This window comes from Phasianus colchicus, chromosome 16 (assembly GCF_987193195.1).
Source record: "Phasianus colchicus chromosome 16, bPhaCol1.hap1.1, whole genome shotgun sequence".
Lineage (NCBI taxonomy): Eukaryota > Metazoa > Chordata > Aves > Galliformes > Phasianidae > Phasianus > Phasianus colchicus.
Window position 1 is genome coordinate 7,777,379 of NC_143451.1, and position 13,967 is coordinate 7,791,345.

General features: G+C 42.1%; 1 protein-coding gene across 2 annotated transcripts; it reads left to right on the forward strand.

Moving 5' to 3' along the window:
• Positions 1-94: 94 nt before the first annotated feature.
• CDR2 (cerebellar degeneration related protein 2) lies at positions 95-13,955 on the forward strand. Of its 2 annotated transcripts, none has more exons than XM_031606686.2 (5): positions 95-322; positions 4,760-4,872; positions 8,844-8,992; positions 9,227-9,391; positions 10,580-13,948. In XM_031606686.2, exons 1-5 carry the CDS (start codon positions 244-246, stop codon positions 11,442-11,444), a joined length of 1,371 nt encoding a protein of 456 aa, XP_031462546.1. In that variant the 5' UTR covers positions 95-243; the 3' UTR covers positions 11,445-13,948. The 2 variants fall into 2 exon arrangements, with proteins under 2 accessions (XP_031462546.1, XP_090007868.1); XM_090151742.1 differs by lacking the exon at positions 95-322 and adding an exon at positions 3,043-3,857 and having other exon boundaries at positions 10,580-13,955.
• Positions 13,956-13,967: the final 12 nt, after the last annotated feature.

Here is a 13,967-nt window from a genome sequence, read left to right on the forward strand (position 1 = left end):
AGGAGGCGAGGGCGTAGTGTTTGAATCGCGGGCCGACGGTGGGCGGGCGGCTGCAGCGTGCCACGTTGTCGCCGGCGGCTCCGCGCAGCCCGACCAGAAGGGGGAGAGGTTCGGCAAAGTCCGGAAACGCTCGGCAATGGCCGGAGGCGGCTTTTAAGGCGAGGAGCGGCTGCCGGCTCGCCCTGCCCCGCTGCCGCCCGGCGCGAGGTGAGCGCTGCGCCCCGTCCGCCAGGGAAGGGCGCGATGCTGGCCGACAGCCTGGTGGAGGAGTTCGAGATCCGCGAGGATGAGCCGTGGTACGACCAGCAGGACCTGCAGCAAGGTGAGCGGCGGGGGGCGTGCGGGGAGGGCGGGCGAGGGAGCGCGGGGCGGCGGGAGCCGGAGCCGCGGCGGGGCGGACCCGGGGGTCGCGCGGGAGGGGCGCGGGGCGGCGGCGGAGCGCGGGGCGCCCGCGGGGCGGGAGGTGGGGACCGCCGGTACCGGCGCCGCGCGGCCGTCTTTGTCTGACGGAGCGGCGGCTGCGGCCGTGGCCGGGCCCCTGCCGGCAGCGGGGCGGCTCCGGGGTGCGCGCCCGGCGGGGCACGGCCGGGTAGGGGCAGCGCGGCCCCGCGGGACGGAGAAATGTTACCGGTGGAGCCGCGGGCGTACAGCGATGTAACTGCGTTAAAAGTCATCTGCGGACGCGGTGACGGAAAGGACGTGCCGTTTCCTTCGGAGCTCGCTGGCGTGCGCGACGGGCGTCCGCTTCGTTTGGGCGCTAACTCGGGATCCGCTGTAAAAGGCAGCAATGAGTCCCGAGCGGCGCTCCGGAGCGGCACGAACCGCCCCGACGGCAGCGCTGGGCGGGCAGGAGCCGCTCCGTGCGTGGGGCGTATATGGGGGTGTGTGGGGTATCTGGGGTGCGTGGGGGGTATGTGGTGCATATGGTGCCTATGGACGGCCCGCAGCGCGCAGGGATGCTGTCGCGGCCACAGGTTTTAAAGAAATCCCTTTAAATGAGATCCTGGAGCCATTGTTTGCTGTCAAAAGGATGAGTTGAACATTTGAAGGCAGGGTTTGGTATTTTTACCGCGTCGGTATTCGTGGTAGAAGAGCTGCAGCGCGGATCCGTGCTGCGCGGTGCCGGACCTTCTGCCCTACTGCTTTAACTCCGCTTCTTCCTCCCGTGAGTGAATGCTCAGCCTCGGCTCCCTGCCGGAGCTGCCCGTGCTCCTTCCAGGGTCGGTGTGCTCAGAGCCCACTGACTGCTCTCCCAGCACCAGAAGCATCTCTTCCTAAGGATGAGCTTCTCACAAACCCACATAGAGCAGCCTGCCAGAAGGGAAAGGAGGAAAATGAGCTGATGGGCGAGCTGAAATGCAGATAAGTTCCTTAAGGGAACATCTGTAAAACGTTCTGTTGGACTTTTACAATCTGGAACATCCTCCTCGTTCTAAAACCAAGCAATACCAGTGCGTGTCAATGGAGCAGTAAGGTTGCTTACTGGGCACAAGTGAAACTTGTCCCAACCCAAACAATCAGAGCACATTTGGAAATCAAGGAGTGTGTTTGTGAGAACACTTTACTGAACAGCCAGGCAGTGCAGTACCACAAACCTGCAGCCTTGCCAGCCTGTCCAGGAGCTCAGGGAGTGCAGCAGCTGGCCAAACTTCCACTGCTTCTGTATGTAGCAAAAGGTTTTGCCTTGGCAAGAGGTGAACATCTCTGGCATGTGTCGGTGAAAACAGTGCTCCTGGAATTCGTGTAAGGATGGGAGCAGCTTTCCCTCCTGCAAGGTCCATCTTTTGCAGCAGCATGCTGACATGTGGAAAAGAGCTGTTCTACATGACTGCTCTTCTCTGCATCTTGCTGCTACCTGCTTTAACAAAGCAGAGTAATCTGAACATGGAGTACGAGATGCGTAGCTCGGTAAAAAACTAAGGGTTTAATTTTACAGTTAAACTTCAACATCCTATACTACTAAGGCATTCTCCTGTTGAAAAGAATAGACTTATTTTTAGAATAAAAATCATCTCATTTGCTTTGCTAGGTGGGTTATGAAAGCATAAAATAAGAGTTTAGTACCACGTTCTGTCTTTTTCTCAACTACAGAAACACTGCTGAAAGGCTGCAGAGAAATGCTTGTAAGTGAGGGCTTAACACATGGAAGATCCATCACCAAAATCATAGTTTGTTTTCTGATGGAGCTGTTAGATGGCACAAGTAAGACTGAACAGGTTTACTAAATTTGACTTCTTGCATTACTAAAAGCCTCTTTGCTTACATCTTCATGGTGCAAAATTGTTGCTTTACATAAAAGTGCTGTGTGCTTCTAGTATCGTACAGTGATTCTAAGACAAATGAAGTTTTCCTTCTGTATCAGGAGAACACATTCTACATTTACTTAAAATTTGTTCTTTGTAGGGAGTGCAGGCACTCTACTGTGCACCCGTTTCTCTACATTGTAAACTGTTAGCTTCAGAACAGGTCAGATTGGTTCAGTTCTTACCTGTTCCAGGGGTAGCAGTTAGGGTTTCATTGCATGTTATTGAACTGTTGTCTTCTCCCTCTCAAAACCAAATTGCCATAATTAGCAAACAGTGGGCTTCTCCCATGGTAATCCATCTGTGCTTCAGTCATTCTAATGAACAGAATGATTATTAAAGTGCAATGAAGTGAATTCTGTTATTTGCACTGTATTCAAAGCACCATGTGGCTGTGCCTCTCGATTTAGTAGGTGTGGGGCATTTAAGAGTGGCACTACCTACTTCTCAATGTATTTAAATGTAAAAAGAAACTTTCCCTTTGGGAAGGGAAATGGCAGCAAGTGATACCATCGCACAGTACGTCTTGAGAAGGATTGAGGATTACATTAAAGCTCTTTAGATTCTACTCTGTTAAAATAAAAGAATGGTCTTGAATGATTCCAATATTGTTGATGGACTTTAAAGATTGTGGGCACTGGTGAAGATTTATGTAGCATGAGAGCTTTGAGTCAGTCCTGGTTCATGGGAGGGCTGGGTGGGTTTGAAGACTCCAGTACTCCATAAAGCAATAGAACAGCGTGGTGTTGGGCTGCTTAGAGGTGATCCATCCACGGATAACCAGTGTATAAGTTCTGTTTTAAAATGGGAAGAACTTAGGGTTTCTTTATCCAAACACTTTAAACCTTGGGAAAAAGCTCTGAAGTAGCTGTGTTTCTTAGCAAGGGGTGTTACAACAAAAAGCTACGTGAGGATAAACTGCTAAGTAAGTGTAAAGCAATGAGCCACGTGGCTCCCAGCTCTAGCAAGAACTTGTGTACAGGGTGACTTGTAAATAAATTCCACAAACACTGTTCAAAGAGTCTGACAGCTACAGCCCGTTGTTTCCTACCTTACAGAATGTGTAATGACTACCACAGCTGTTGTTTGTCCCGAACTGGACATCTACAGCTTACAGAGACAAGTGAACAGGAACATTTGTCTGTTTGGTCTGAATTCAGTCTTTGGTTTATGTATCTGGACCAAGTACTCACTTCAGAGGCTGCCAAACTGAAGGTTAGCACAAAGCAGCCTGGGAACAGCCTTCTGTCTGCTACAGAAACCAGCTGATAAGGGGACTGGGAAAGGGCAGGAAAGAGACAAGAAACACCTTAAAACAAGGGCATCTTAATCACATGAAAATTGAAAATGTTTTCTTGTCTAACTACAACTGCAGGTGATGCAGTATGTCTTGTATTCATTTCAGGCTTCTTGAAGAGAATCTGGGTTTTTCTTGAACTTCCTTCTGCCTCTTTCCTGCTAGTGATGCTATTCCTACCCATATGAGAACTAACAAGGCTGTCCTGCATGCAGGAGAAACCTGGTCAGGCCCAGGTGATGGGAAGGAGGTGAAAAGTAAGATGTTAGTAATCGTGTAATACCTACACAGAGTAATTACTATTTTAGCAATAGCACTGGATTGATTTCATCACGTTACGTTAGATTTTAAATTGCATGCATCTTTAAACATAATAATATGAAACATCTAGCAATACTCCTGTTGCTTCCCTTGAGAAAGGACCCAGGTCTTCAGATTACTTATTTCTTAATTTGAAACAACTACAGTCACTGTACCCCGGAGGTGATTAAGTGAAATAGAGATTAAGTGCCTGTGAACAAATTGCACTTAAAATGGTGTTTTGGAGCACATAGAGCAATTGCTGTCTCCTAGGTTTATGAGCTTGAAAGGCACAATAGCTGCATTTCCTTAAGTTTTGTCTCTGATATTACTAGTTTACCATCAAATGCCTGGACCTTTCACTTTGCTCTTGATCCTGTGCAATCCAACCTCCTTGGTGCAGGGGCAATGGGGAAGAACAGCACAGTAAATGAAGGTGCAGTCAGTTTTGGCCTCAGTCTAACCTGATGAGCACTTAAAGAGTACTTTATGCTTATTCTTCTAAATGTGATTGTTGTAACCACAGTGAAACAGTTAACGGATGCTGTGATGAGAGGTGCATGCAGTACAGGGCAGGAGGAGGGGAACAAAGGGAAGGTGGCTGCCTGCATCTGCCCCAAGACTGCAGCACCCAAGGAGGACCCCAGGAAGGGCCATGAAGTTGGAGCATCTTCTAAGTCTCAGGAATTACTTAAGTCTTTGTCTTACAGACAGTATCTGAATGGCCAATGCATCTATGAGCTAACTTTGCTTTTGGGTACCGCAGTCATTTTAAAAAATAATAATTTGGTTAAAATACTTGAAAAGCAGGTCATGCTTTTGGGTCTGTACCTTATGGGCAAATGACTTCTTTGTTTAGATCTTCACCTTGCTGCTGAGCTTGGGAAGACACTACTGGACCGCAACACCGAACTAGAAGAATCTTTACAGCAAATGTATGCAACAAATCAAGAGCAACTGCAGGAGATAGAGGTAAATATTACAGGAATCCAGTCATGTAGATATGTAGAATAGCACGTAAGTTGAGAGATCTGATTTCTTAACACCTGATTGTTCAGTGTTTCTCTTGAATGTGTCAGCCTTTAGCTGCCTCAGAAACTTACACAGGCTTTGATCCTTGTTAGACCCATTTGTCTCATTAATGGAGTCTTTGTGCCACAGAATTCCTGTTGGATTCGGCTTGTATAATGACATGACTGATGTTTTTTCTTATTATACAGACAAGCTATTTCAGGATTGTTATAGCTAAATTTTGCTGGTCTTGTCGGGTAAAAATGATATGAAAATTATATGATGAATAAATTAACATCTTCATATTATTTTAACTATTAATGATTACTGCACTGAAATTTAAATGCTTGACAAAAAAGCGCAATAAAGATTTAAGTAAAATGGGAGGATATGTACTTCTACTGGGGGTAAAGGGAAATACAGTTCAGTTAAAAAACAAAAATCAACAAGAAAAAACATGTAACTCTGCCTAAATACAGGCTGTGGTGGGTATGTTCTTATGTCTTTTTGGGGGGAGAATCAGAGCTGCACTTTTGGAAACACTCATCTTCGTTACTTCTTGGAAAGCCCTAGCCATTTTTGGCAATTTCTTTAATGGTGCTTATATTCTTGCAGACCGAACATTTGCCAATGTAATGATTTTTTTTTTTTTTTTTTTTAGCTATTTGAGGGCAATGCATGGCCTCTAATAATTAAATTTATTAAATATTCAGTACTTCTCCATTACTCTGGCAGTGTTATGGAAATGCAGTCCAGTGTTTCAGTTTGGCTCTAGTATGAGTCACAGGGAATAGGCTGTGACTGGTGTGTGCTAAATTCTTACAAAATCTGAATTCACTTGTGGAAGCATTACTTACGTGGTTACAGTCAGAGTATTTTTGTACAGCTGCAGCTTAGGACTTAAACCTTCATCATTGTTGTAGCAATAGGCAACTTAAAGAACCTAAACTTGAGGCTTAGAAGTATATAGGTGTTTTCTAAAATAGTCACATTGATATAAATAAGCAGCTTTTTGTTTGTTTTATAAAACACTTCTGTTTTATACCTTGATGTTTTCACTTAATAGTGGAAAGACTCAAACTGTGTGTATTACCACACTTGTTCGATGACACAATGGCTGGAATGGCCTGTATTATTGCCAATGCTATAGCTTTTTTTTTTTCTTTAAGTATTCACTTATGCAGACACTTGACTCATTGAGATGAGTGCTTTTACAGGAAAGATTGATTCTTTAGATCTAGAGAGCACTTTATGGTGTATTGTATAGCACACTTGAAGGTGTGCTGTACAAATACTGTCCTACTTCAGGTTCAACTCCTGTATGACAGCCCTGTTTAAGGAAGCATTTAACACAGTTACAACATATTTTGAAATAACACAGCCTAACTCTGCAGAAGACAACTAACCTGGATCTTTGAGCAGAGCTTCTTAATCACTGGCTGTATTATAATGCCATCTTAAAATATGGAAAAAGACATGATTGCAAGTTGCATTCATTTACAGAAATCGCCTGCTGCTGTTAAGGATGTGGTATCTCGTTTGGTTTTAGACAGTTTATTTGACTAAGATCTTGTTTCATCTTGGTTTGGGTTGTTTTTTGTTTGTTTTTTTTTTTTTTTTAAAGTTCTCTACATAGGAGAGCTCTAGCACAAGGAAGTGGTGAGAAGAGCCCCTTTAGAAGTGATCTGTAGTTGGTGTGTGGCAGGGTCATGTCCTTATATGTTCAGACAGACTTATTTCTCTTAACTTGGCTTAGCCATTGGGAACCAGGAATTCCCCACTGCACAGGATAAAAAATGTGCTATTTCCAGGGTTTATGCTCGATGTTACTAATAAAGTCCTTGTTTCTGCAATACAGGTGTTCTTTCAACTGCTCTTGTAGCTACTTTGCCAGGCTTTGAGCAAGCATTTTCAGTACAAAAAAGCAATGACTTTTTTCCTCCGACTAATTCATATCTTACAGGTAGCAAACTCCCAAACTTAGAATGCTTAAGAAAACCTTTTTGCAATGTGATACTACGTTGTCTGCACTAAAAAAGGAAGGGTCAAAGGCTTTGGGATGCTTAAGATTACAGTTGATATGTTAAAAGTTAACATATTACATGTTTTACTGCCTTGGATCGTTATATGTGACCTCTGTGCTGACACGTGTTCCACAAACTGATCGCTGCAGGTGTAATAAATGCTGGATTGAAAGGGCAGCTTTATCTCTGTCTGCATCTTAGCATTTCTCAAGTTGGAGTGCAGAGAACTGGCTCTCCTTTCATTGTGTGGTACAGTGCCTGAAGTCTCTACTGCTACTTCATGATAGGCACTCAACTGTTGTGCAGGATGAACAAATGTGAACTCCTAGGGTATTATCAGAGCCATACTTTGTTTTGATGTCCTGGTTACACTGGGCCAACTTGATACCAGAACTGAAGATGCTGAAGACACAAGATGAAGAAAATAGCATGTAATGTCTTCATTCAGCTAAAACTTCCACTAAAGCCCACTGTGAAGTGGTGACATCAAATTCTCCCCCCAAAACCTTGGTTTCTGTGTTCAGCCACTCCTGTATTAATGAAGAAAATATGAAGAACTCTCTAGCTCTTTCTGAGAGGACCAGTAGGAAAAGTTAATCTGGAGTGGGTCATGCTGAGATTCTGCAGCTAATCCATGTACTATTTCTGTGTAAATCCTGTCACGTGCACACAGGCTCCAAAAGGATCCAGCCAACTGCTATCCTGCTGATCTTCTGGAAGTCTATGCAGCAGTTACTAGTCTTAGATTAACTTATAATCTGTTCTTAAATTGCCTAAAATATAAACACATCAATCTTTTAAGGAGGTAAAAGGTTAAGCAGAATGTTAGAAGTTTGGAGTATGTAACAGTGTGTACTGAGATGTAGTTCTGCTTGGAAGTCCAGTAGGCGTTCATACATTTAGTATGTGGTAATACACAATTTATTTTATGAACTTCTATGTAACAACTAAGTATTTAACAGTTAAGGGGTTGGGTTTTTTGTTTTCAAGTCTGTTTAATACAAATTCTTGTTGTTTTATTTATTTTTTGAAACTGGCTCAGTCCTACCTAGATGGGACAATATAAGGCACTTGTACTGAGAGTCTTAGGTGATGGTTAACTTCTTGCATGGGGAATTCCAGGCTTTCTGAAATAATTCTAGAAACTTAACAGGTTATTTTGTTAACCATAGAACTAAAGGGAATTAAAATGAGATCACTTTGTGTGGAGCTGTATTTAAAAAAAATAAAAGTGCAGGAGACTTTTGTTCTGTATTACAATGACTGAAATAGTTCCTCGTATGTAATTACAGGCTGAATCTAATAGTTTGGTTTTACTTCCTGACACATAGTAGTCCTCAGAATCTCAGGTGTGACCACATCCTAAAATGTGTTTTGCTGAACCTAATGCTGATTCAAACATAGGCAAGCAGAAAAAAAACAAGATAGTGCTACCCAATACTGCAGTTTAAATGCTAAGAAAATTGTTGGGTCAACATTATTAAAAAAAATTATGATGGCTTTCACTGCAACTTTTAGAAGGACTCTGTGAAGAACTGTGTTGAAATCCAGGTTTGTGTGGTGACTGCAGTACAGACAAACCCAATCCGGATGGGTTTGTGGTAGAACTGGCAGTAGTTTAACTGCAGCAAGGATAGCTGAGCAGATAAACACAGTTTGCACAAAACAACCCAAGTCATCTGGATGAAGGACTGGTTGATCAGCCTTCACTGACCTCAGTGACAAAGGCGAGAGAGGTAGCTAAGATACTGATTACACCTTTTCAGCTGAGTAGTAACCAAAGCAACCACTGGAACCTATACATTTCAAAAACATAGGAGTTATTTAATGAATGTGAACAAAACTGCAGCATAGTAGCCCTATCCTATGTTTCTAATATAAACTTGTAACAGCAGTGCTGTCTTGCAGTATCTCACAAAGCAAGTGGAGCTCTTGCGTCAAATGAATGATCAACATGCAAAAGTTTATGAGCAGTTGGATGTGACAGCAAGAGAACTAGAAGACACTAATCAAAAACTAGTTGCAGAGAGCAGAGCATCACAACAAAAGATACTAAGGTAACAAACCTAAGCTACATCCTCTTTTCTCCCCTCTACTCAACTGATAATACAAAAACCAGTAATCCGAGCGTATACACGCACCTTTTGGTGACTCTTAAACTGAAAGATTTATTTAAAGTGTTTGTGGCTGAAGAGCAATCTTCAGAAGAGGATCTGGAATGTGAGGGGATGGGACCTAATTTGTCCTTGATTAAAAAGTCAAATGTTTTAACATTAATCCTTCCCTTTTAGCTTGACAGAGACTATTGAAAATCTGCAGACACACATAGATGACCTGCAAAGGCAAGTAGAAGAACTGAAAAAGTCTGGACGAGGCCGGATGAACCATGAGAGATCTGACCAGCCAAGATCAATGCACAGCTTCTCATGTTTGAAGGAGCTGTATGACCTTCGCCAGTAAGACTCTTACCTTGCATAACAAACAGAATATTAAAATTATTTTAAGCAAAGTTTCAAAAACCAGATACAAGCATGGGTGTTTAACAGAGTAGCAGAAAAGCATTTTAAGTTTGCAACTAGAAAAATATCTGTACAGTTGTGCAGTGTGTGGTGGTGGTGTTGCTTCTGGTGTGCTCTGGCTGCAGACCGTATTGATCTTTGTGGGAGAACAACAGTATGTTCTACTTAATATCTTAACAGGTTCTCCCACAAAGTCTCCAGCTGTATGAAACTGTAGCCTAGAAAGCCTTCAAGAATGCAAACCTCCCTCTTTTCAGTCAGATAAAGCACAAACACAGATAACTACCAAATAAATTATCCTAAACAATATTTTCTGTAACTTACTTTTTCCTGGGACGTCTGTAGGCACCTTCTTTTCAAGGTGGGCTTGCTGTAGTAGCTTTGAATTTAAGCTGGATAAAACAATGCTTAAGCTGGTAAAAACGGTGCCTCAAGCTTTGGGCTGCTTTCTAATTTAGAGCAGTTCTACCCAGCTGAACTGCATTGTATGCTCATCAGGAATCACCTGGGGTATGGTCCCAGTCTGTCTCTTCTGCTAGAAGCTAATAGAAGAAGTGAAGTACTTCTGCAAACAGGGAGAATGGGATTTGTGTCTGGGCTTCCAGCAGTATATGCAAGTAAGACTGAGGAATTAATCTATGCAAGCGAGGAATTACGTGGTGACAATTCAAAAGATAAATGGATTATTTCAAACTGCGAGAGGTTTGTGGAATCACCACTCTGCAGAACTGCCTTGTCCATTCTGAAGTATCACCACTGATTGTGGAAACAAACAAGTTGTGAGGGATGTGGTACAAATATGAAGGTCAGGGTGTATCACATAATATGTGAAAGCAATATTCTTTAAAACTGAAATTATAGATCTCGTTATTCAGTAAACTTATCTGTAATTTGAGATTGTTAAAAAATCTGCCATCCTGCTTGAGCTGAGAGGCTTGATGGCATGTGAAGTATCTAAGATTCCAATCATGATTATCATCTGAACTGTTAGGTTGGCAAAATGACTGCTATGTATACTTTCAGATATGTTAACATAGTTTAAACTGTCATTAGTTACCAACGACAGAAAACTTTAAGTGTGGTCAGCTGTATTTCCTATTAATAACCTCACTTCTGTTTCCTCAGGTATTTTGTTTATGATCACGTGTTTGCAGAAAAGATTACTTCAATGGATAGTCAGCTAAATCCTCTGGAAGAAGAAAATGAGAACTTGAAGAAGGCAGTTACGGTTCTGCAAGCCCAACTAAACCTAGAAAAAGAGAAGAGGGTAACAATGGAAGAGGAATATAGTCTTGTGGTGAAAGAAAACTGCGACCTTGAACAGAGGCTTGTTGATATTGACTTGTATCGGGCTCGTGCAGAGGAGTTAGAAGTGGAAGTAGCTGAAATGCGACAGATGCTTCAATCTGAAAACACACTCCACAATGCAGAGAAATTGGTGCCAGAATCCTTTTTCATTTCATTTAAAGAATCTTTAGAAAGGGAGCTTGGTCAGAGCCCAGCTGATGATGGGCTTCTGACTGTCCCTGAACTTGAGAAAAAGGCATTGAAACGGAGCAGTAGTGAAAATTTCCTGAGTAGTGCTGCAGGGGGAGACATTCTAAGGGGCCATGAAGAAACGTGCATCAGGAGGGCTGAAGCTGTGAAGCAACGGGGAATCTCTGTACTCAATGAAGTCGATGCTCAGTATAATGCTCTGAAAGTGAAATATGAGGAACTTTTGAAGAAGTGTCAAATGGATGAAGATTCTTTGAAACACAAGGCTGTACAAACACTGAAGCAGTATTCTAAAGACAGTGTGGGAAATACCCAGTATGATCTTTCAGCTAACAATCAAGAATTCATGAATGCAGGAGAATCACTTAGCTCCACAAATACTCTTCCTGAATATAAAGCACTCTTCAAGGAAATCTTTAGCTGTATCAAAAAAACAAAGGAAGAAATAGATGAGCACAGATCTAAGTACAAGTCCCTTTCTTCTCAGCCATAATGTTAGATGTTCTGATGACTGATTTGTTGTTGGGGTGACTAATTTGTTGTCCGGAAAGGGGGAAAAACTTTATACAAATGTCAGAAGACCCCTTGCACAGATGTTTCTTTTAGCACTCAAAAGGAATGTTTTCAATTGGCTCATAGACACGTAGTTAAAAAGCTAGTTAGACTAGCAGTGTCCCTGTACCTACGTAGCAATAGATGTAATGTTTAGCACTGTCACATGAACTAGTGGTTGTAAGGGAAACAAACATTGTAGCTTAATACTACAATGCTACTTAGTACACTTGATTTCTGGCAGAAACTGACCATAGTTTTCCTAGTCCACTTCAAATTAACAGAGCTAAGAAATCTGTACACTACTTCTCACAAAGAACTAGGCAAAAGCTTTTCTTTAATTTGCATGTGATCATCTAACCCTGTAACTATAAAAACAAACAAACAAAAAACCAAAAAACCCCAGGTCAGTATCACAGGCAGCCTCTCCTCGAGTCCTGAGAATGAAGTTAGTGAATCTAGCTGAATTTGCTTTGGCATGGAGGTGGAGAGCTAGCATAGCAGCTTGTGCTGTGCTTGGTAAAGTTAATGCCATGTTTTCACATGAACTAGGCTCTTCTATGGATAAGTATAGATGTCTTTGTACTGAGAAAGAATTTGACAAGTAGTTTGTGTGACTATTTAGGTATGGTTTCTTAATTAGGGACTTTGTCTTATGGTGAGGTACTGTGAATTGATTATATGTTATTTGGAACTGTTTTTGTTTTTTTTTTTTTATGGGAGGCCAACAAAGTACCTACTAGTGTGTATTTGGCAAGACAAAGTTGCAATTTAGTCATTTAACTTTAGCAGTAGAATTGATACAGTGAGATAGTGTTTAAGCTCACATACCACAAACTCCAAGCACTTGAAGGAGATGGGTCAGGTAAAGCCTTATCTTACAGGTTTGCCTATTGCTTCCACTGTCAGCTTCAGTGAATCTGTTCCATGCTGCCTATGGGGTGGTGGGAGGCTGGATGCAAGACTGCTGGAACATATCCTACTGAAAATGTGGGGCTGTGTTCCTGTTCATACTTTCCTTCTCCACTCCCTAATAATAGCTCATAGGTATTCAAATTCTGAAAAACAAACATGCAGAAGTACATTCTTTAGAACTGCTTTGAAGTGTGAAGAATGAAAAACAAAGGCTAAGCAATTAAGGAGAAAGAAGGCACCAGGAAAGGTGACATCCTTCTTACACAGGGTCTCATAGCTTAATTTGGTTAGCTCTTCTTGGGAACTTCCTTATTGCCTGTCTGAGTTGCTGCAATATACCAAACAGCTGGAAGAGTGTTGACAATTTCTCAGCTTTAGTTCAACTGCTGCTATTACAGTTGTCTGCCTTATTTATCCTGTTAAGCTTGTGTATAGTTGTCCTTCATTTGCAGTATTAAGACTCCATATTGTGGGAATTTCTCAAAAATATGTATTGCATTCTTAAGAACTATTTAAAAATGGGAATCCGAATGTTGTAAATATTTTTCTAAGCAAATAAATAAGCCAGTCAAGCTCCACGTGTAACTAGTAATTATGCCTATCTGTGCTTATCTTGAAACAGTAAACTGTGCAGATGGCAGCTGCATTATCTGGTCTATCCTACATAGCTCAGATGGAGTTCCCATTAAATTTTTATTCTAAAAAAGTTACACTAAGTAGAAAAGAATAGGCCTGTCTGTGCTAGAAGGCCAGAGGCAATGAAGTAGTTTCTTGTTTCTCTCTTGTGGTGTTTGTCAGTGTTGTTCCAAAAAGGGTGTTGGAGGGGTGGAAGGCAGGAGAGCTGCTGTTCTGCCATTGTCACTGCTTCCCTAGCAATTGGATTGTCATTATCTAAAGGCTTTCTACTGCAAAGCAGTAACTTTAGATAAGTGTTCTGGCTGTCACAAGCACTCTATTACTAATGCTATTCACTTTGGGGAGTGGGGGATCCACACCCGTGGGACCAGAAGTTGTGTAGAAACAACTTTAGAATTTCTTATTAAATATGTGATCTTCAGTGGTTTAATACTGTTGGTTAACAGGGCACTTTCTATGTATTTTTTACCCTTTAAAATATCCAGAATGTTCTCAGATTTCCACAGAAATCTTCTGTAGCATAACCTGCCTTTGACCACCTGTGCCATTGTTAAGCTCTGGCTGTACTGTAGTGTGCTTTAACACTTAACTGTACATACCCTGTAATAAAAACCTCCAAGGCTCTGCTGTTTTATAACCTCTCTCAGACTGTGGCTTTCTCAGGGATAAGCTTTATGGACACAGCTGTAGGCAATGCTACAGCAACAGGGTCATGCTAGGTGAGCGACAGCAATGGGGACACCCAGCACAAAGGTTGCAAAAGCTGCCTGAACTTGAACACTGCCTGATTACAGTAGTGAATAAACTCAGTGTATGAGTTAAGGTAGAGTTTTAGCAGTTTAGAAATAAGTACTTTCCACAGAAGTTCAAAATGCTCTAAGTATGGCACGCTACTCTTAGGCCAATCTTAATC

Bases quoted from the DNA above. Each gene is read 5' to 3' on its own strand.
- CDR2 (XM_031606686.2), top strand. From the start codon at position 244: ATGCTGGCCGACAGCCTGGTGGAGGAGTTCGAGATCCGCGAGGATGAG. The intron at 323-4,759 runs GTGAGCGGCGGG...TTCTTTGTTTAG, and splicing joins CCAGCAGGACCTGCAGCAAG to ATCTTCACCTTGCTGCTGAG. The intron at 4,873-8,843 runs GTAAATATTACA...GCTGTCTTGCAG, and splicing joins AGCAACTGCAGGAGATAGAG to TATCTCACAAAGCAAGTGGA.